Source organism: Mustela putorius, unplaced genomic scaffold (genome assembly GCF_011764305.1).
Source record: "Mustela putorius furo isolate JIRA1106 unplaced genomic scaffold, ASM1176430v1.1 tig00003845_pilon_pilon_pilon, whole genome shotgun sequence".
Classification (NCBI taxonomy): Eukaryota; Metazoa; Chordata; class Mammalia; order Carnivora; family Mustelidae; genus Mustela; species Mustela putorius.
In genome coordinates this window covers 74,510,931-74,533,417 of record NW_025421998.1, presented here as the reverse complement: position 1 = coordinate 74,533,417, position 22,487 = coordinate 74,510,931, and the positions used below count along the sequence as shown (strand labels likewise).

General features: G+C 36.8%; 1 protein-coding gene across 3 annotated transcripts in view; it reads right to left on the bottom strand.

The window, feature by feature from the left end:
- Positions 1–22,487, bottom strand: part of CFTR (CF transmembrane conductance regulator) — a 168,941-nt gene that overhangs the window by 14,435 nt on the left and 132,019 nt on the right. For all 3 annotated transcript variants that reach the window (XM_045062911.1, XM_004741906.3, XM_004741904.3), the window contains 2 exons: positions 21,775–22,029; positions 7,011–7,166 (listed from right to left, as the gene is read on the bottom strand). In XM_045062911.1, coding sequence (XP_044918846.1) covers positions 7,011–7,166; positions 21,775–22,029 — 411 coding nt within the window. The remainder of the gene's footprint in view (positions 1–7,010; positions 7,167–21,774; positions 22,030–22,487) is intronic.

The window sequence follows — 22,487 nt, the reverse complement described above, 5'->3', positions numbered from 1 at the left end:
ACCAAATCACATACCCTCCCCAATGTCCATAATCCCACCCCCTTCTCCCAAACCCCCTCCCCCCGGCAACCCTCAGTTTGTTTTGTGAGATTAAGAGTCACTTATGGTTTGTCTCCCTCCCAATCCCATCTTGTTTCATTTATTCTTCTACCCACTTAAGGCTAGGTAAGGTTCTTAACATGTATTATCTCTTTTCATCTTCCAATCAGCCTAACAAAATAAACCCTTTATGGCCCACAAAGAAATTGAAGTTGGGAGACTTAAGAGACTTTTCCGACATCACTTAGCTAGTAGATCATAGAGTTAGAATTCAAACCCAAGGGTATTTGTTTCCAAATATGTGCTCCTTATTACCACAATGAAATGTCTCAAGTCCTAGGCAGATCAGTTTTTATTCCTGATCTGGGACTCGGGAATGATTAAAGGTTGGGCAGAAGCAGCCCAATGGGTCCATAAAGAGCCGATCATTGCTCAGCAGCATAGCCTTGTGTCAGTATCACTAGCCATTCCCTGGCAACAGGCTCAGTTCCTGCACCTTGAAGGAAGAGGCTTGCTTCCTCTACCTAGGCAGAACCAGAGATGAAGGGTTTTTATACAGGTTACAATGTCTTTGTAACCTTCAAGGATATTTATACATCCAGTGGAAGAGAACACTAGGAGATTTTAATTTGGCCAAATGGAATAATGTCATTATTCTGGAGGGCCGTGGGTGGAGGCCAAAGGTATCACGACAACAAAGCCGCCACAGAAGTGATTAAAGGTAATGTGACTTGCAAAGATGCTGTAACAATGCAACTCTACGGATAGGAACCCACGCTCTTTGAGCCTCTGTGTTCTCACTGTCAAATGGGAGAAATGGCACCTTTCTTCTCAAACCTACTCTACCTATAGGCTTTCCCATTTTGTTAAGTGTATGGCATCTTCACTTCCTCAATCCAGAAACTTTGGGGTCATCCGTGACTTCTTTCTCCCTGGTCCTCCCAAATGGAATTAGTCATCAGTACTGTGCATTTTCCCCTCAAATATATCCCAAATCCAGTTATTTCTCCATCCCTACTGCCACTAAAGAGTTCAAAACACCAATATTGTGCTCTGGAACACTGCAAGAACCTTCTAATTGATTTCTTCCTTTTCTCTCTTGCTTCCCTTCCAGTCTATTTTTATTTAGCAACCAAAGCAATTGCTACATATCTAAACTGGATTATCATTAACCTTTGGTTTTCCATTATACTCCAGGCAAAATGTAAAGTCCTTCAGATGGCCTGCAGACCTACCTGATTTAGCCCCTTCTACTACTTCTGGCTCATTCAGCATCCTGCTCTGTCCTCTCCCCTTTTCACCCCATCCACATGGCTTTCTTTCACTTCTTCAGTTTCTTTATAGATTCCTTCATCCCGCTTACGAATCTCAGCCTGTACATTCTTCCCATGGCCAGTCTTTAAAAGAATAATAGTAACTACCCATTAAAACTTTGATTTTTCTGTCATTGTTGGAAATGGTATACCTAACTTTATCTCGTGACAGCTTAATCATTTATACAAAAGATTTACCAAGTGGTTGTCAGTATGTTATATGCTCATTTTATTTAAAATAGATACATATTCAAAATTGTGAAGGAGACAGATGTGGAAACTGGACATCCAAAAGTCTTAGATGTAGTGGATTTGAGACTACCCAGAAATTCTGTAGGTCTTTTGTTTATAGTTTATTGTCTAGCATTAAAGTAATGCTTTCATTTTATTTTTTAAAAAATGAACTGAATGGACCAGTTCAGTTAGAATTAAATTTCATACAATTAACTACACATTTCATTCCTGTCTTATAAATAGCATCTCTTCCTTTTGGAGGTGCCAGCCAATGTCTTGGTTCTGTTTTCTAAACTGCATGAGGTTTCCACAAAGGCATCTTAGAGAGGTCCTTGCAGGTGACCTACGGCCTTTCCCCAGGTTTACAAATGAAACAGCCAAGGCCCTGAGAAGTTATGTGGCTTGGCCAAGGTGACACAGTCAGATGGATTGGATTAGACAGCAAAAAAATACGGCTGAAATGAAAAATCACAATGCTCCTCTCTTTTAAGAACCTACTCACCAATAGGAAAACGAGGATGTGCAAATATTTGATATTTATTTAATGTCATGGATGTATAGCACAAAGAGCAATTCTTGGGACTCCAGGAAGAATGAAGAGAGCACCATTGTTCACTGGCTGACTAATCTCTTTCCTGGAGCTGATTCCTCCACTCCTCAACTCCATGGAGCCCGCCAGGCCTACGTGGGGTGCTCACATACCTCAAAGGGGCTCATATCCCACTACAGCAGGCAGTAGGCTTTAGCCTTGGATGTCAAATGAAACAAAAAGCAATTTGGCTTCCATGGTGATTGAATACAGCATCAATTAAATTAGTGGGAGAAATATTTTGCTTTGGCGAGAAGGGAAATATATATATGCATATATCATGTAAAGCTCTATTAAAATGTGGCCCCAATGCTTATAAGCAGCAGAGTGGCTATGAGCTTACCTTCTCGCAATGTCTATAAAATTTTATTGTAAGCTGAATCTATACAACAAAAATCTATTCAATTTGAACAAATCAAGATTCTAAGATTGCATTATAGAATGTCTAAAAATAAGTTGTTTGGCTTTTAAGAATACCTATTAATGAGAACAAGGTGAATAATATTAGAAATGTTTCAGATTTGGGTAGAGACTAATTTTATAATGTTAAGGTACATATTATTTACATATATGTAAATGACTGCATGTTGGATGTTCAAATATCTGGCTCCTGTAAAGTCATTTAATGTGTCAAAACCTTTTATTCTACAACTTTCCAGTATACACTTATTAGAGATAGCATTTTAAAAAATGATTTCCAGATCTGACCAAATTATTAAAATTTTCAAGTTTTTCAGCTCATAAATAAAGTTGTGTCATACTACTATCTATACTAGCTATTTTTCTCTTCTCCCTTTTTTTCCTAAGCAAACTCCACCTGCAACATGGGGCTCAAAGTCACCACTCTGAGATAAAGAACCCCCACTGCACTAACCACTGAGCCAACCAAACACTACTTCTCTATTCATTTGAATTTGGCACCCCCGTCCCCACCATGGTCTTTGCTATAGTCCAAGATCTCACCACATCACAGCTGGAGAGTTTCTCAGCCCATCACCTGCCTCTCAAGCTCCTTCTCAGAAGCCGGTCCTCTACACACTGCTGTCAGCAGCAGGCACTTCCGCCACCCCTTCACTCTGCTCTTCCTGGCTCAGGAAGAGTCCATTCCTTCCTCACAGACCCATGTCAGTACTTAACAAGTCCTTCCCTCTTCCCTAACACTCCCTAACAAGTGGCCTCTCCTGCCTTTTGTACCCCAACTTTTTCTAATCTCCTTCTCTGTACTTGTTCATAATATCCCTGTCTGTCTGGGATCCTGGATTATCCTTTCCACCACACCCTGCCCCCAACTTTCTAAAACCTGCAAATGTTATGGCCCATTATGAACCACCTTAACTACCACCTTCTCTGTGAAACTGCCTGTATCTAATTTGTTCCTAGCAGTGGGAGGAGAAAAGGAAGGATACAGTGAAAGTGAGCTGGTGGAAGCAGCAACAATAGGGCTTCCGGCTGTCCTCAGCCTCAGAAGTACCCACAGCACCCCTTGAACAGGTGCCCTCTTTGACTCTTAACTATATCTAATTAACTATCTTTGGTTTATCACTTTGGTTTCTTCTTTTCGTCTCTGACTTCAATTTTGAACTTCTCATTGGAGGCTCATAGGTAGGATTCGGACCTCAATATCTTTCACATAACTATAGAATCTATAGCATATAGAGTTATAGTATGCTATAATTTTAAGCTTATAGGAGTTTTACACTAATTATTTAATTATTAATTGTTATTATGCTGAATGGGAACTGCTGCACTCCCAATTCCATTTCTCAAATCTAGAGATACATGTTTTGGCCCTATTTAATACCCTTCACAGCAAAAGACGTTCTAACTCTGGCAGACAGTCGTATGTGGGCATGGATTATTTTCAGGTCATAAGGTCTCATTGCAGGTATAACTGATCATTTACTTGAAACAGCTTGCAGCCTTTCAAAGTCCTAATTGAAGTTTTACAAGTACGTTTAAAAATCATTTTCTTGTCTTTCAAGAATAAAGTACTCTACAAAGTTCAAGGCTAATAAACAATTTCAAGTCTTGATATTCAAATTGCCTAAGGCAATGGGGCTCTGACTGGAGAGCACACTGTCTCCCCTTCATGCCATCAGACAGAGCTCACAAGTGAAGTGAGCCAAATTAAAGAAGGCCCCACCTTGAAACATACACAGTACCCTTTTCTCTAGGCTGGTGAGTTCTCCAACATTGCTTTTTAGCTATAGTGTGTGCACACAAACACAAACACACACACACACTCACACACACACACACACACAAAGCAAGAATCTGTCAAAACTAATAACATCTTGTGATTCTACAGCTGATTTCTCAGAATCACTATGATGGAGAGAAAGTTTTTTGTCTAACGTTTGTTCCTGTTTCATATGTCTCAAAACAAGTGACTATTTGACCCAGAGGTATCTGATGTTTCCAAGTCAGAGATGCCCTTGCAAGGTCAGCAAGATGGAAGGAAGCAAGATAGAAAAGCAAACAATAACAGTTCTTCTTGGATTTTTTTTTTTACCCTTTCTTCCTTTTCTTCTTCTTCTTCTTCTTTTTTTTTAAGATCAAACTCCAGGCAAAGAAAAAAAAAATCACTTAATTTGAACTTCTAAAGGAAAGTTAGGAAAATAAAAGCATCTCCTAGTTAGGATATTAAAAAGACATGAGGAGTTTGCCCTCTCTCTTTCTCAGTCATTCACTTAATGTTCTCAAGCCCACTGTAGAAAAAGTAGGACATTCTGTCTTCAGATATCCCTGTGATACTAGAAGACAGTCCCAGAGGCCTGGGTCATAAAAATGTTAAATGAGATGCACCAGTTTTAGCTTGATCACACATTTTTGAAGGCATATCGCAAAGTATTTCTTGTTTAGTTTGTATAATTTTATAAAGCATGGGACGCCTGGGTGGCTCAGTTGGTTAAGCAGCTGCCTTCGGCTCAGGTCATGATCCCAGCGTCCTGGGATCGAGTCCCACATTGGGCTCCTTGCTCGGCAGGGAGCCTGCTTCTCCCTCTGCCTCTGCCTTGCCATTCTCTCTGCCTGTGCTCACTCTCTCCCCACCCACCTCTGATAAATAAATAAAATCTTAAAAAAAAAAAAAAAAAAAAAGCTTGAAGCCACAGAGAGGGAAAACGAAATAAAAGCAAGTTTGGAAGATTCACTTCAGCAGAAAGAGAAGATAAAGAATTTTCATAACTGGTTCATTCAGTTTTCCTTTAGGTCTTGTATACTTAGATTTCTTAAATAAAACACATAATTTTTAAAAAATCTATCACACGGCAGATAAACTAAAGGATCCCCAGTAAAATTTAATATTTTTTAGAGCAGTATTTATACTAATACATAGACCTCTATGAATAACAAGAACAACAAAACAACAACAACAAAACTGAAAGCTTCACTACTGCTGTTAAAAATGGGACCGGGAAACTTAGAGTCAAATGAATAGCAACGCGTCTTGGACAACCGGACAACCAGACTCTATTCTGTGTTCTTCAACATTGTTATTTTGCCTAAGGCTATCTCCTCGGGATACTTGTATTCCCAGTGTTTCTTTATCTTTAGACCCTCTGACAATCCTTTTTTTCTTTCTGAAAAACAATACTGTTTTTCAAGAGTTCGACCAGGATTAAGCTTCTGGCAATATAGCAAAGTCTAGACAAAAAAATTAAAAGCATCAATCTAGCAGCTACAATATTTAGTGCCTCATTAGGTGAAAAAAAGCAAATGCTCCACTAAGGTAATCTGTCAAGAAATGCAAGCTTTTTTCTCAGGCTAGATTTATAGTCCATCTATCTGGAGATGTTCCTGGCATTTGAATTTTGTGTTAAATGTAGAGAATTGTTAGAAAGTGCTGATGGAACTTGGCCCATCAGTACAAAGGGAGCAATGTGATTACTAAAGCAGGGTCTATGCCCACAGAGAAGCAAGCAAATGTCAGTAGGAATCCAACACGTGCCTTTCAGATTTGGCTCTAGGAATGACATTCCTTGGTTTCCACTGAGATCATTTTAAACTGAAACTGCTATTTCTCTCATATATAAGAAATCCTCCTCTGCAATGACACAGAGAGAATGCTACTAAGCCAGGGAAGCTAGTGATCCTTTGTGACCGGAATCAAAGAGTGACATTAAAAAAAAAAAAAAAAAAAAAAAAAAAAGCTACAGATTAATCTGACATGCTTCATTTTATCCAAAGAACAAAAAACAATCATTATACTTTCTATTTTCAATTCCACTACTTCATGCTTCCAACTGTTTCTTATTTCAGCAGCATCATTTACATCTTGCAAAGCATTTCTCAACCTGCTGGGATTGCTAAGTTGGAGCTCAGACCACTGAAGGAGGGGAGAAAACACTGATTAAAAACAAAAGTGCCAGGGTGCCTTGGTGGCTCAGTGGGCTAAAGCCACTGCCTTTGGCTCAGGTCATGATCTCAGGGTCCTGGGATCTAGCCCGACGGCTCTCTGCTCAGCAGAGAGCCTGCTTTCCTTCCTCTCGCTGGCTCTGCCTGCCTCTCTGCTGTGATCTCTGCCTGTCAAATAAATTAAAAAAGAAAAACAAACAAACAAAAAAAACAAAAGTGCCATGCTTCCATGTGGATCGTGTCTTCTGGGAAAGGCTGTCAAAACTATTAATAGTTCAATCACTGTATGGCAGAGAGTTCCAAACTTTTAGAGATAGTTTCCTTTTTCCCTACGAAAACACTGCATTGCAGAATAAAAGATAGCAATAAATAACAAAGATTTATTTTTCTTAAGTGTCAAATAATGGTAAAAAATATAGTCTTCTTCTTCCTTTTTTTTTTTTTTTTTTTTTTTTTTTTACTGAGTCTTTCTGATTTACCTGTGGGATCACTCCAAAGGCTTTCCTCCACTCTTGCAAAGTTATCGAATCCCAAGACACACCATCTATTTGGATTTCTCCCTCAGTGTTCAGCAGTCTCAAAAAAGCAGATAACAAAGTACTTTTCCCTGATCCAGTTCTTCCCAAGAGGCCCACCTAGAAAATAAGAGTGACAGAATCACTCCTGTGACATACAGATACCATGCAAGAAATATAATCTGATATTATAATTCACTAAAAAAACATTGGAACTGTGTTTTTGTTTTTAATGTCACCAGGGGAAGATTTCAACTTATTCATTCAAACCTTTCTGTAACACTCCCAATTCTGTCCAGTAGTGACCTGGAGCAAAGCAACCCTGGAGAGGAATACGGAAAGTGGCCATAAGGAACTGGACTCATAACCCTGGAGCCTTCATTTATCGCTGAACTTTACTAATGGCATATAGGTTAAAAATAACCATTCTGCATCAAGGAAAACAAAGATACAGTGTCTCAATGCATATCATCTCTAAGGACAGCCTAAAACCAAAAGCAGGAACCTATATAGCTTGATCTTGTTCCTAACATGAATATGAGCTTGAAAATTAATGAATCTGAAAGAGTTCTAACATTCAGATACTGTCCATAATAAATTAAGTACCAGTTTAGGCCTGACAACAAACAAGAAAATCTTCCGTGAGCTCTGTGTTCCCAGAGAAGGCAGGCCAAGCCTTGCCATTTTGTGGATAAGTACTTGGACAGTTGTCAAATCAAATTCTTACATCTACCCTGCCTGGAAGGAAGAGAACTTGGAGAAACAAGAGATATTAAGGAAAAGAAGAAGAAGAAAAAAAAAACTATTCTTGTTTCCAAAAGACTGTTAAGAACACAGAATAGAAGGGACAATGCCATGCGTTGCTAGGGGAGAGCAGGTGCTACAGGGAGCCCACAGGGGCCCCACCTCTGTATTCCATGTGGATTCACATCCAGCACTTGGACGAAGATGCTTTGAGTGGGCAGAACATTGTAGCAGTCATTAACTGAACACTGAAATATGGCCCAACATTTAGTAGCACTGAATAAATGTTTACTTCCTTTCCCTTCCATGACTTCTGTTTCTCTTTTATCATTTAGATTTTTTTTTACAGAACAGCTGAGCCAGTGGTCTTTTAGAGTAATGCTTTTTACACTATCTGTGGCAAAGGACAGTTTCATTTTGATTTGGTTATTTTTAGTTTCTGATCCACTGCATATCAGTACTTTAAAATAAAAGATAATAAAAATGAATTTCAACATGCTTACTCTCAGTTCTTATACTTATCAGAGACCACTAACAGGTTATAAACCAGAACAAGTTCATGGACCACAGAGAAAGCTTTAGAGCTTCCAACAACCCATGATAATAATAGCTTATTGAATACTTGTTAGGAATCTGGTAATAAACTAGGCCTTTGGAATAAGTTGGCAAATAATAATGGTACCATGTCTTGTTCATAAGAGCTCTGTAATGAACCTTTTACAAATGTTTATTCTCTGAGACAACTGAGAAAATCAGATAAGCCAAAAGTTATACACAACACCCTTTTGATGTTCCTCACACAGCTAATCAGAAGCAGTGATTACTGTATTTACTTTTTCTTGATTATTACTCGTGTTAGCCCTAAGGATTGAAGCTCAATAAGAAGAGGGTAGTCTACATGTTTCCCACTGACTTCTCAGCATCTGCCATTGTGGGTGCACATGAAGTACTCAATAAATGGTTGTTTGGATTGACTGAGGGTCAGGTAGACGGAAGGATGAATGAATGGACAAATAGGATATGGATTAGATGGATGGGTGGGTGGGAGAAGGGATGGGTGGAAAGAAGGAAGAAAGAGAGGAAAAGGGAGAGAGAGAAGGCAGATGAATGAATAAACCTATTTAGTTGATCTAACAAACAAATGAATTTAGTTAATTTTGGTCAAATACCAAATGAAGTTTTATTTAAAAATCTTGTGAAATTTAATATGCATCCCTCCATTTTTGAATCAGCCCATGCTATACAAATATATTCATCACATGCCATGATTTTTCAATCACGACAGTAAAGCTTTTATAAGTAATCTGAATATGCCTCGTGTAGGTGAGGTATGGGAGATGGCAAGTTCAATAAGAAGAAGTGATTTTGCTTTAAAGTCATATCACAAATTTAATCAGACAACAAAAAGAAATAAAAGGCATCTGGATTGGTAAGGAAGCAGTAAAACTTCCAATATTTGCATATGACATAATACTCTAAATAGAAAACCTGCAAGACTATTTGCTAAATTTCTAGAACTGAAACACGAATTCAGGTCAGCTACAGGATACAAAACAAATGTACAAAAATATGCTGCATTTCTATATACCAAAAATAAAACAGTAGGAAGAGAAATTAAGGAATCAATACCATTTACAACTGTACCAAAAATAATAAGATACCTAGGAATAAATCTAACCAAAGCAGTGAAAAACCTCTACTCTGAAAACTACATAATACTGAAGAAAGAAAGAGAAGATGACACAAAGAAAGTGAAAGACATCCCATGCTCATGGATTGGAAGAAAAAAATACCATTAAAATGTCTATACTACTTAGAGAATACTACACTTTTAACACAACCCTTATCAAAATACCAATAGCATTTTTTCTTTTTTACAGAGTTAGAATAAACAATCCTAAAACTTGTATGGAACCACAAAAACCCTTACTAGCTAAAGCAACCTTGAAAAAGAAAAGCAAAGCTGGAGGCACCACAATTCCAGACTTCAAGCTCTATTACAAAGTTGTAATCATCAAGACAGTACAGTACTGGCACATAAACGGACACATAGATCAATGGAACAGAATAGAAAACTCAGAAATGGACCCACAACTATGTGGTTAATCTTCAACAAAGTAGGAAAGAATATCCAATGGTAAAACAAAAAACAAACAAACAACACAAAAAAACCAGACTGTTCCACAAATGGTGCTGAGAAAGGTAGAAGACAACACGCAGAAGAATGAAACAGAATCACTTTCTTACACCATACACAAAAGTAAATTCAAAATGGATTAAAGACCCAAATGTGAGATCTAAAACCATAAAAATCCTAGAAGAGAACATAGGCAGTAAATTCTTTGACATCAGCTATAGCAACTTATTTCTGGATATGACTCTTGAGGCAAGGGAAACAAAAGCAAAAATAAACTATTTGGACTCCATCAAAATAAAAATCAACAAAATTAAAAAGACAATGACAGAATGGGAGAAGATATTTGTAAAGGATGTATCTGATAAAGAGTATCTAAAATCTATAAAGAACTTATAAAACTCAATACCCCCAAATGAATAATCAATTAAAAAATGGGCAGAAGGCAAGAATAGACATTTCTCCAAAGAAGACATTCAGATGGCCAACAGACACATGAAAAGATGCTCAATATCATTGATCAGCAGTAAAATACAAATCAAAACTACAATGATATGTCACCTCACACCTGTCAGAGTGGCTAAAATCAACAACACAAAAAACAAAGGGTATTGGCAAGGATGTGGAGAAAAAAGAAACCACCTGCACTGTTGGTGGTTGTGAAAGCTGGGAGCTCGCTTTTACAGCGCATATACTAAAACTGGGGATGCAAACTGGTGCAGGCACCCTGGAAAACAGTATGGTGGTTTCTCAAAAAGTTAAAAATAGAACTACCCTATAATCTAGCAATTGCACTACTAGGTATTTATCAAGAATACAAAAATACTAATTCAAAGGGATACATGCACCCCAATGTTACAGCAGCATTATCTACAGTAGCCAAATTATGGAAACAGCCTAAGTGTCCATTGACTGATGAACTGATAAAGATGTGGTGTACATACAGTGGACTACTACACAGCCATAAAAAAGAAACCTTGCTGTTTTCATCAACATGAATGGAGCTAGAAAGTATTTAATTTTCTCTCTCTCTCTCTCTTTTTTTTTTTTTTTTTTGAGAGAGAGAGAAAGAGAGAGCACAAGTAGGGGAGGAGCAGAGGGAAAGGGTAAGAGAGAGAATCTCACTGAGTGTGGAGCCCAATACAGGGCTTGATCTCACAATCCTGAGATCATGACCTGAGCCAAAACCAGCATCAGAATCTTAACTGCCTGAGCCATTCAGGTGCCCCTGGAGCTAGACTGTAATATGCTAAGTGAAATAAGTTAGTCAGACAAGCATAAATAGCACATGCTTTCATTCATATGTGGAGTTTAAGAAACAAAACAAATGAGCAAAGGCGGAAAAAAAGAGAGAGGGGCAAACCAAGAAATAGACTCTTAACTATAAAGAACAAACTGATGGTTACCAGAGGACAGGTAGGGGGTGGTGGATGGAAAATGGATAAAATTAAGGTGATGGGATTAAGGAGGGCACTTGTGATGAGCACTGGGTATTGTGCGAAAGTACAGAATCACTGTATGTGCACCTGAAACTAATACCACACTGTATGCTAACTAACTGGAATTTAAACAAAAACTTTTTAAAATAGATAAAAAATAATAAAGTCATGTCACAAATTTTTTACAAAAAGTACCCTGAGGTCCAGACCTCTATATCATTAGCCAGGGTTCTAATAATTAGGATAAATGACCAGGTTCCCTTTCAAGAAGCAAATATAGAATGTTTTAGAGAACTCAGTTTTTATGTTGGTATAAGACTGAATTGAGAGGCAATTTGTAAATCTTTTGTTTAGCTTTAAAGTTTTGTAGCTATTCTCTGGTTCTTCTATATTATTAAACTGCTGATATTGCATTGTGTCTGACAATTTTTAACAACAAGGAATCTTACTTGTTCATACCTAACAAAGTCTTCTTGTTTATATAATTGGCACATGATTCTTTTCCGGGATTTGTTTTTCCAGGCTTCTCAGTGATCTGTTGGATAAGGCCAGAGTACTTCCCACAAATGAGCTTTTAAGGTATATCCTAATTCCAAGTCAGTGATTTCTAGTAACTTCAGTGAACTTCCTTTCTGAGAATTTTGGATCAAGATAAATCAAAATATTATGTGGACAGCTAAACAGTGTTGAATTTGGTGCTGGCTGTAATTGCATTGTACCATGAATAGAACAGTCTCAGTATAGGGGGGCCTGGTGGTTCAGTGGGTTAAAGCCTTTGCCTTCAGCTTGGGTCATGATCCCAGGGTCCTGAGATCGAGCCCCGCGTCGGGCTCTCTGCTCAGCGGGAAGCCTGTCTCCCCTCCTCTCTCTCTGCCTGATTGTGATCTCTGCCTGTCAAATAAGTAAATAAAATCTTTAAAATTAAAAAATAACAGTCTCAGTACATTCTTTTCAGAGCACTTGATTCATGATTTTAGTATTGCAACAGACTAAAACCTACTATAATTATTTTTCATCTTCTATGGTCTCCAGAAATCAAGATACCAAATAAAATGAAATTTAGATCTCCAGTGATAATAGCTTTACCTTTATATATTTATTATTAATGAATCATAATTTTTTAAAAGATTTTATTCATTTGACAGACAGAGATCACAAGTAGGCAGAGAAGTGGGGAGAGAGAGAGAGAGAGAGGGAGAGAGAGGGAGAGAAAGGAGGAAACAGGCTCCCTGCAGAGCAGAGAGCCCAATGTGGGGCTCGATCCCAGAACCCAGGTGCCCCAATGAATCATAATTCTAATAAGTTCTTGAGAATATGCTCCTCATAACTCCAAGATAAATTACTGAATAAGATCTAGCTACTAAATAACAATTTTTATCAAGATAGGATGCTGTGTGTATTTAACAAATCAAACAGACATGTAAGTGTATATGCTGCTATGATCTGAACCCTTGATTTTGAAGAGACTACAAATAAAGAAGGCAGGTAAACTCACCCAAAAAAATAAACCTTGAGATACTATTAAATATCTATTTAATCAGAGGACTGTCCAGGACTGTGATAGACACAACTTATCACCTAAGGCATTTTGATAAGTTCACATTTATCATGAAAGACATGGCTCTAAATTAGAATCCCAGTCTGCACTTTGAGAGGAAAAAAAAAATGAAGAGATCTTCTGTTGGGGAAAGGTAATGTGGATATTAAAATTCAGACCAAAAAAATCAAAAGCTTTTAAGAAAACAGCTATTTGAAATTACAAAGAAAAAACAGGTTTTTTAAAAAGTAAAAGTTGTGGGCGCCTGGGTGGCTCAGTGGGTTAAGCCGCTGCCTTCGGCTCAGGTCATGATCTCAGAGTCCTGAGATCGAGTCCCACATCGGGCTCCCTGCTCAGCGGGGAGCCTGCTTCCCTCTCTCTCTCTCTCTGCCTGCCTCTCCATCTACTTGTGATTTCTCTCTGCCAAATAAATAAATAAAATCTTTAAAAAAAAAAAAAAAGTAAAAGTTGTGAAAATCTTGCTCTATTTCTCATGCACTGAAAATAAAATTTAAAATACAGATTCTAAGAAGTAAAGGCCTAAATTAAGAGCAAAGAAGATAATGAGATACCACTTCCCTAAAATAATTGTTACGGACAAGCTGTTTTCATATAAAGACTGAATAACCATTCTGCATAAAATATAGATTTTTAAAATCTTTCACTATGTTAGGAGTTGAATATTTGTGTCTTCCCCAAATTCATATGTTGGCCTTTGGGAGGTGAAGAGGTCATAAGGGTGGAACCCTCATGAATGACATTATGGCCCTTATAAAGAAACTCCAGAAAGCTCCCTCACCTCTTTCACTATGTGAAGATACAATGACAAGACAAACATCTATGAGGAAGTGGGTTCTTACCAGACAATGAATCTGCTGGCACCATGATCTCTGACTTCCCAGACTCCAGAATTGTGAGAAATAAATTTCTGTTGTTTATAAGCCTACCCTGATCTATGATATCTTGTTACAGCAGCCCAGATGGACTCAGGCATACCATCTAGCCTAGAATCTGAAATCCATTAAAAAAATCAAACAAGAAATGTCCCCTTGCATCCTTTTTAATTTTTTTTTCAAATGAATTAGATCACAGCTGATCTTGCAGGATTTTGGATAATCAAAATAATGAAATTATTAAAAAAATAAAAACACTGAAGTTGAGTCTTCCTCTTAATTTAGCATGCAAGAAGTATGTTTGGGGCATTTTGTTATAGATGCTGTTATAGGTTCCAAGGGTGAGACAGTAGAAATAACAATCTTAAGAAAGCTGCTCAGAATAATATTTTGACAATCAATTCCTACACTAAACAACCCTATGGCCTAGAAGTAGGTATAAGTTATTCACTCATTCTTATTTAACATATAGTAAGCTAGGCAATGTGCTATGCAAAGAGATGAAAAGATGAAAAACAGGATTTCTGGGTTCTAGTCCAAAATATGAGGAACTTGAATATTATTACTCTGCTCTAACAAGTAAAAAGTTGAGCAAACTGAAAATCAAAAGTCTTCTAACATCGTTAGAAAGTGAAGATCCAGAACCACAACCACTATAAATGAAGAGACAGATAGACAGATATAGAGAATCACAAATTACTAGAGAAGAAACCATGATCAGAAACCCCTGCAGAAAACAGAATCAGGGTAAAAAAAAATCCTAAACTGTAACTGACAAATTCTGGAGGCTCAGTGTGGACAAGTCTGAGAGGAAAACAGTCCGGGGGAGGCCATTTGCAGAGGGATCCCCAGACTTTTGTAAGTATTACCTCCAGTAGCCCCAAAGTGAAAAACAGAAAAATCCCTTGGTGCATCCAGCAGGAGGAGGGAGAAGGCAACAATTTTGCAATATTCCAGAGCATTAAAGAATTCTGCTCTTCACAAGGCCTCCCTCAAGAAAAATTATTTTATAAGACCATAACCTACTGGGGTTTTTATTAGAACCCAACTGATATAGGAAATGAAAATACCCAACTCCTGCTCACACTAACCATCCTGTGGCATGCAGAGAAAGTGGCACAGAGGGAAATTTATAGTATTAAATGCATATATTAGAAAAGAAAACATATCTAAAATTAATAGTCTAAGTTTCTACCATAGGAAACTAGAAAAAGAGTAAACTAAATGGAAAGGACACAGAAGAGAAATAATAAAAATTAGTGCATAATTGAAAATAGGAAATCAGTGGAGAAAATCATTGAAGGCTGATTCTTAGAAAAGATCCATAAAATAAAAAGCTTCTAGCCAGGCTAAGAAAATGAGAGGTGACACAAATAACTAATATTAGAATTGTAAGAGGGGACATCACTACATATCTCATTGTAAGAGAATAATAAAGGAAGACCATAAATAACTATATGCCCACCAATTTGATAATCTAGATGAAATGAACCAATTCCTCAAAAGATACAATCTTCCAAAGATCATCCAAGAAGAAATGGATGATCTAAAGTAGACATATATCCTTTAAAGAAACTGTATCAATAATTAACAACCTTCCAATTCAGAAATTTCCTGGTCCAGACAGATTTGCTGGTGAATTCTATCAAATATTTAAAGTAGAAATTCTACCAATCCTCTACTTCTTCCAGGAGATAGAAGCAGAGGGAATACTTCCTAACTATTCTTTGAAGACAACATTAACAGAATACCAAAACCAGGCAAAGTCATTAGAGACCAAGTTTCTCATGAGCATAGAATCAAAAATCTTCAACAAAATATTGGCAAATCAAATACAACAATGAATAAAGAGATTATATATACCATAACCAAGTCAGATTATTTCCAGATACACAAAGTTCGTTCAAAATTTATAAGAGAGTTAATATAATCCATTCTATCAGTGGGCTAAACTAAGAAAAAAAACACATGATTGTAAAAACAGATACAGAATTCATTTGACAAGATCCAGTGCAGATTCCTGATAAAAACTCTCAGCAAACTAGGAACAGAGGGAAATTTCCTTACCTTGTTAAAGACATCTATAATAACCCTATAGTAAACGTTGTATGTTGAGAAACTCAAAGACTTCCTGCTAAGGTCAGAAACAAGACAAGTATGTCCTTTCCCATAATTCATTTTCCATATTATATTGGAAATTTGTTAATGCATTAAGACCAGAAAAGGAATAAAAAGCCTCCAGATTGGGAAGAAAGAAATAAAACTGTCTTTGTTCACAGATGATATTATTAGATATACAGGAAATCTAGAATCCCGAACAAAACTCCTGTAACTAATAAGTGATTATGTATAGCAACGTTATAGGATACAGAGTTAATATAGAAAAGCCAATTGCTTTCCTAAACATCAGTAATGAACAAGAGGAGTTTGAAATTAAAAACACATTATCAGGCACCTGGGTGGCTCAGTGGGTTAAAGCCTCTGCCTTCGGCTCAGGTCATGATCCCAGGATCCTGGGATGAATGGAGCCCCACATCAGGCTCTCTGCTCAGCAGGAAGCCTGCTTCCTTCTCTCTCTCTGCCTGCCTTTCTGCCTACTTGTGCTCTCTGTTTGTCAAATAAATAAATAAAATCTTTAAAAAATAATAATAAAATAAAAAATAAAAATACATTATCATTTACATTAGCATTCCCAAAACAAAATACTTGGATATAAATATAAGAAAATATATACAAGGTCTAGATGAGGAAAACCACAAAACTCTGATGAATGAAATCAGAAAAATTAAGTAAATGGAGAGATGGTCCATGCGCATGAAAAGGAAGATTCAGTATTATCAAGATATCAGTTCCTCCCTACTTGATCAATAGATTCAATGCAATCCCAGTCAAAATCTCAGCAAGTTATTTTGTGGGCTGACAAACTGATTCCAAAATTTATATGGGGATGCAAAAGACCCTGAATACAACCAACACATTACAACACATTACTGAAGGAGAAAAAAGTTACAGGACTGACACTATTCGATGCCCATAACTTTGACTTATAATTGACTTAAAAGATCAAGGCTGTATAATATGAATTCCTTCAGCTTCCCAACTCTTTACTCATCCTTATCTTTAACTCCAGTTATCTGCTTTCTTTCTGTCTCAAAATAAAATAAAATAAAATAAAAAATAAAACAACAACAACAACAACAAAACACAAAATCTCTATAGTATAAAGGCAAAATCCCTCAATGTAGCCATTCTCTTAGGCAGGAGTTCTTGCTATTTCTTTCCCACCACCAACGTTGGTGTTCTATATAACTCCTCATTTCAGTATTCACCCATTCCCTAACCCTTTGCAGTTGGACTTGTACCCTCATTTCTCTACACCTAATGATGATCTCATTCTTGGAAGAGCATGTATCAGTGATACAGATCACTGGCCTTACACCTAGAGTTTTTGTGCAGTAGAGTTGAGTGGGACTCAAGAATTTACATTTCCCACACATTCTCCAGTGATGTAGGTGATCCCGTCTAGAGAACAACATTCTGAGAACCACTGCTCTCTTGAAGATGACCAAAAACCACTTAGTAGCTAAACTGGGTAGGATTTTTAAAGTCTTCAACTTCCTTTATTACTTCAACTCTCAAGATTCATAATTTCCATCATCTTGCTTCAATCTTGTCTTCTATTTTATCCTTTATGACTCTCCCAATGTGCTCAAACCAGTCACTGTTTTCTGCATGTGCCCCATGGCTTGTATTATTCCTTCTGCCTATAGCACCCTTTCCCACTCACCTTTGCCTGTTCAAATACACAGTTCAAGTCTCAAAGTCTCCCTCTAAATGCCACTTCCTATAGAAAACTTTCCATGAATAGCCCAACTCCATGAATATTCAACTCCATGAATAGCCAACTGATACTAATTACTTCCTCCTTACCTTAGAATTTTACCTATATATTTTTTATTCAAGGAGATAACAAAGCTTTTGGAATCTGAAGCTTATACAATATGGAAGAGGAATTCTTTCCAAGAATAAAGATTTTCAAAATTATAAATAAAAAATTAAGTACAGGGCCTTGAAGGGGCTCAGGCAAATAAACTTCTCTGAAATTTAAGCTTTGCTAACTTCACAGTGGCCTGCCTCAGTTCTTACTGGATCTTGCATTTCCCCTCTTAGATGGCCATCCTCTGGGACAGATACCTCTTTTCTCTCTCTTTCTCCCTCTCTCCTTTGGCGCCTTCTTTTTTTTACTTTTAAGGGAAGCGGTGAAGAAGAACTTTAAAGTCAGATAGATCTGGGTTTAAGATCCCTGCTAACTCACTCACTCAAGTGAAATTCAGTTTCTTACACTGTACAAAAGGGGTAATAATGCCTACCTTTGGAATTAAAACAAGATCAAATTTGGTAGCAAATAAATGTCTTTAAACAGTGTCTAGGAGATGATAAGCACTTGATAAACTTTAGTTTCCCTATTTGGATGGCAAGATCTGTAGCCTTATGTAAGTAATCTTCAATTCCTCCAAAAGAACCTACCATTCCTTGCAAAGAATAGTTACTGAACACACATGGCCTATTTTCTATATAAAGGTTCAGAGAACGTGAAGTGCCTAAGCATACTGCTTCTTCCTCATTTTACAGTAGCTCTCATTATTACTTTTACATCAAGGAAACTATCTATAGAAATGAGGACTCTGCAAATTCTGTCACTCCATTAGGACTTGGTTGAATTTAATTTAGTGGGCAACTGAGCATCACCAGCACAATGGGTTAGGAGGGTGTCAGGAGGAGGGAAAGGAAATAATTTACCAGGGCTTTTCACTCTGGTTTATATCAACCTATTTGCTGCTATTGTTTGTAACTTGACATCACTTTTGGAATCTATCATGGTGGTCTCAAGGACATTCTCAGCTTCCTGTGGCATTCACTTATGTGCAAAGCAAAAGAGAATACTTAATTCATTGTTTTCTCAATGCAAGGGAGGAACAAAGGCAAATAACTAATTTTACATAGTTCTAAAGCATGATTTGAACAATGCAAACAACCTCATTCTAGTATAAGGGATAAATTTAATCTAAATCCAATCTTGCCATTTATCCTGATTTAAAACTGTTTTCTCTCTAAAATCACAAATGAGAGGAGAGAAAAAACAACCAACACCACAGAAATACAGATAATGCACTGTTTCTCACTGTTGGTGGGAATGTCAACTGATAGAGCCACTGTGGAACACAGTACGGAGATTCCTCAAAAAGTTAAAAAATAGAACTACTCTACAACCTGGCAATCACATTACCAGGTGTTTACCCAAAGAACACAAATGCACTAATTCAAAGGGATACATGTATGCTTAATATTTACAGCAGCAGTATCTATAATAGCCAAGTGTCCAAGTGATTGATGAATGGGTAAGAAGATGTTATCTATCTATCTATCTATCTATCTATCTAAGCAGACCAAGTGTCCACTGATTGATGAATGGGTAAGATGATGTAATCTATCTATCTATCCATGTAATGGAATATTTTTTATTTTTTATTAATATATAATGTATTATTTGTTTCAGGGGTACAGGTTTGTGACTAATCAAGTCTTACACAATTAAAAGCACTCACCATAGCACATACCCTCCCCAATATCCATCACCCAGCCACCTCATCCCTCCCACCCTCTCCCCTCTAACAACCCTCAATTTGTTTCCTGAGATTAAGAGTCTCTTATGGTTTGTCTCCCTCTCTGGTTTCATCTTGTTTCATTTTTCCCTCCCTTTCCCTATGATCCTCTGTCTTATTTCTCCAGTTCCTCATATCATTGAGATCATATGATAATTGTTTTTCCCTGATTGACTTATTTCACTTAGCATAATACCCTCTAGTTCCAACCACATCATTGCAAACAGCAAGATTTCAGGTTTTTTTTTTTTTTAAAGATTTTATTTATTTATTTGACAGAGATCACAAGTAGGCTGAGAGGCAGGTAGAGAGAGAGGCAGAAGCAGGTAGAGAGAGAGAGAGAGAGGCTCTCTCTGAGCAGAGAGCCCGATGCGGGGCTCAATCCCAGGACCCTGGGATCATGACTTGAGCTGAAGGCAGAGGCTTTAACCCACTGAGCCACCCTGGCGCCCCAGATTTCAGGTTTTTTGATGGCTGCATAATATTCCATTGTGTGTGTGTATGTGTGTGTGTGTATACATACCACATCTTCTTTATCCATTCGTCTGTTGATAGATACCTAGTCTCTTTCCATAGTTTGGCTGCTGTGGACATTGCTTCTATAACCACTGGGGTGCACATGCCCCTTTGGAACACTACATTTGTATCTTTAGGGTAAATACCCAGTAGTGCAATGGAATGGAATATTTTTTTAACCATGAAAAAGAATGAAATCTTATTATTTTCAATGACATAGATGGAGCTAGAGAGTATTACACTAAACAAAGTAAGTCATAGAAAGACAAATACCATATTATTTCACTCATACATGGAATTTAAGAAACAAAAGATATGAGCAAAGAGGAAAAAAGAGAGAGAGAGAGAGAGAAATTAAGAAACAGACTCTTAATTATAGAGAACAAAGTGATGGTTACCGGAGAAGAGGTGGGCTGGGGGATGGGTTAAACAGGTGATGGAGATTAAGGAGGGCACTTGTGAACACCAGGTGTTGTGTGGAACTGTTGCATCACTATATTACACACCTGAAACTAATATAACACTGTATGTTAAATAACTGGCATAAAAATAAACCCTTAAAAAAAACTATTTTCTCTCAAAAAAAAAGGAAAAAAATCCCATTCTTGATGAGCAAAAATATAATAAAGAGGTAATTTTAGTAGTATGTGAATTTATTTATCCTAACAATAATATTAAAAAGAAGAGCCAGAATTTCTGCTGTACCATTTCAAGCCATTTAGCATGGTATACAGAAACATTCTTCCTCACCCTATATTTTCATTAATAGAATTTTTTCCAGTGCATCAAATTATGAAATATCCCTAAACCAATGGATCAAAGTAAGTGATAATAATCTGTGTTGGTGACAGTGATGGTGGCCTAATGAAGCTTACTGACCATTATTTCAATGGTAAAAAAATCTCTATTTGAAATTAAACCATGAAGAGAGAAAGTTTTAAAATTCAGTTTTCATAAAAAGTGGCTCTATTGTATTCTATCTCAATTTTTAAAAATAATCAAAAGAATATAATAATCCTATCTAGATTTATGGAGCAGCCCAAAATAAGAGATTTGAAATATAAACTATAATTTGAAATAATTTAAAATATAAAATACAACACCACATTTCTAGAACATGAAATATGAGAATAACTGCCCCTTTCTCCAAGAATTAGTTCTAGAATTGGTATATCTGAATACCACCCATGTACTCAGCCCAGGGATGAGATCTATGAGGACTTCTTCAAAATAATACATGGTTATTTTTGCTTATTAAACAATAAAATTGTTGCTTTGTAAATAGCTCTTGCTTGGTAAATTACTGGGAAAAAAATCTAAATAATCCCTACCTTGATTAAAATTCCAAATAAACAAACTGAACAAAACTAAGAAGAAAAGTAACCACTTTTTTGAGAGTGTCAATTAGGTAAAATTCATGAAGAAATTAGATAGCATCAACAACAAAATATTTCTCTTACCTGAAATGGAAAACAGTTTCAAGATGCAAAATTTAGAACATGTGATAATTTTGACTTCTTCAACAGCTTCTTTTAGTTAATAAGCTAGCAATCGATTAGATATTCTACAAGTAGAACCACATTTAAAATGAACCAACTATATAATTTCTGGCCTTGGCAAACTAAATAGCATATGAAAAAATAATGGCTTCATAATTAATAACTTGAAATATGTATATTCAGTATTGGCCTTAGTCTACAATAATAAGGTTACCCATGGATTTTACCAACACATAGCTTGAGGCTCCTGAGATTTACTTACTAAGCACCGATCAAATAAAGCAAGGAATATTTAAATCTCACCCTCTGGCCAGGACTTATTGAGAAGGAAATGTTCTCTAATATGGCATTCCCACCATCTATATACTTTGCTGTGAGGTCTTTGACAGTCATTTGGCCCCCTGAGGGCCAGATGTCATCTTCTCTCACATGATGATTCTCAGTAATCAAAACTTTTGAGAGCTGGACATCCTTGGATGGTTTGAATGACTTGGTGGGTGGTTTACTTTCTTCTGCTGGCATGTCAATAAACTTGAAGACTCTGCTTACAGATCGCATCTGAAATGAAATAACAGCATTTTATGTTTGTTTGTTTAATAACTGTAGGCAATGTCATAATTAGTGTGATGATTCCTTAAAAAATAACATGTAAGACGTGACGCTGCTCATCGTCACCTGGTTATTTATCAGGAGGTTTTTCAATGAACTAACAGGAAATAGTTGGATATAATTAAAAGCTTAACCAAAGAGAATTAACTAAGATTTATATAAATGGGCTCTGTATAGACCTGTTTATTTTTGTGATCATTTAATTCAGTTATGCAAGCCACACATAAATGGCCAAATTATACTCAAAGGGATAGATGATGTCAGGGGGAAATTTTTTCTTCAACTATGAGCAACACTGCACACTGTTGTACAAGTGGTATATTATAATAAAACGCCCCATGCCTCAAAACCACTACTGAAGATTCTCCCCTTTCTCTCAAACTGCCTGAGAAACGGTCTATAATTCT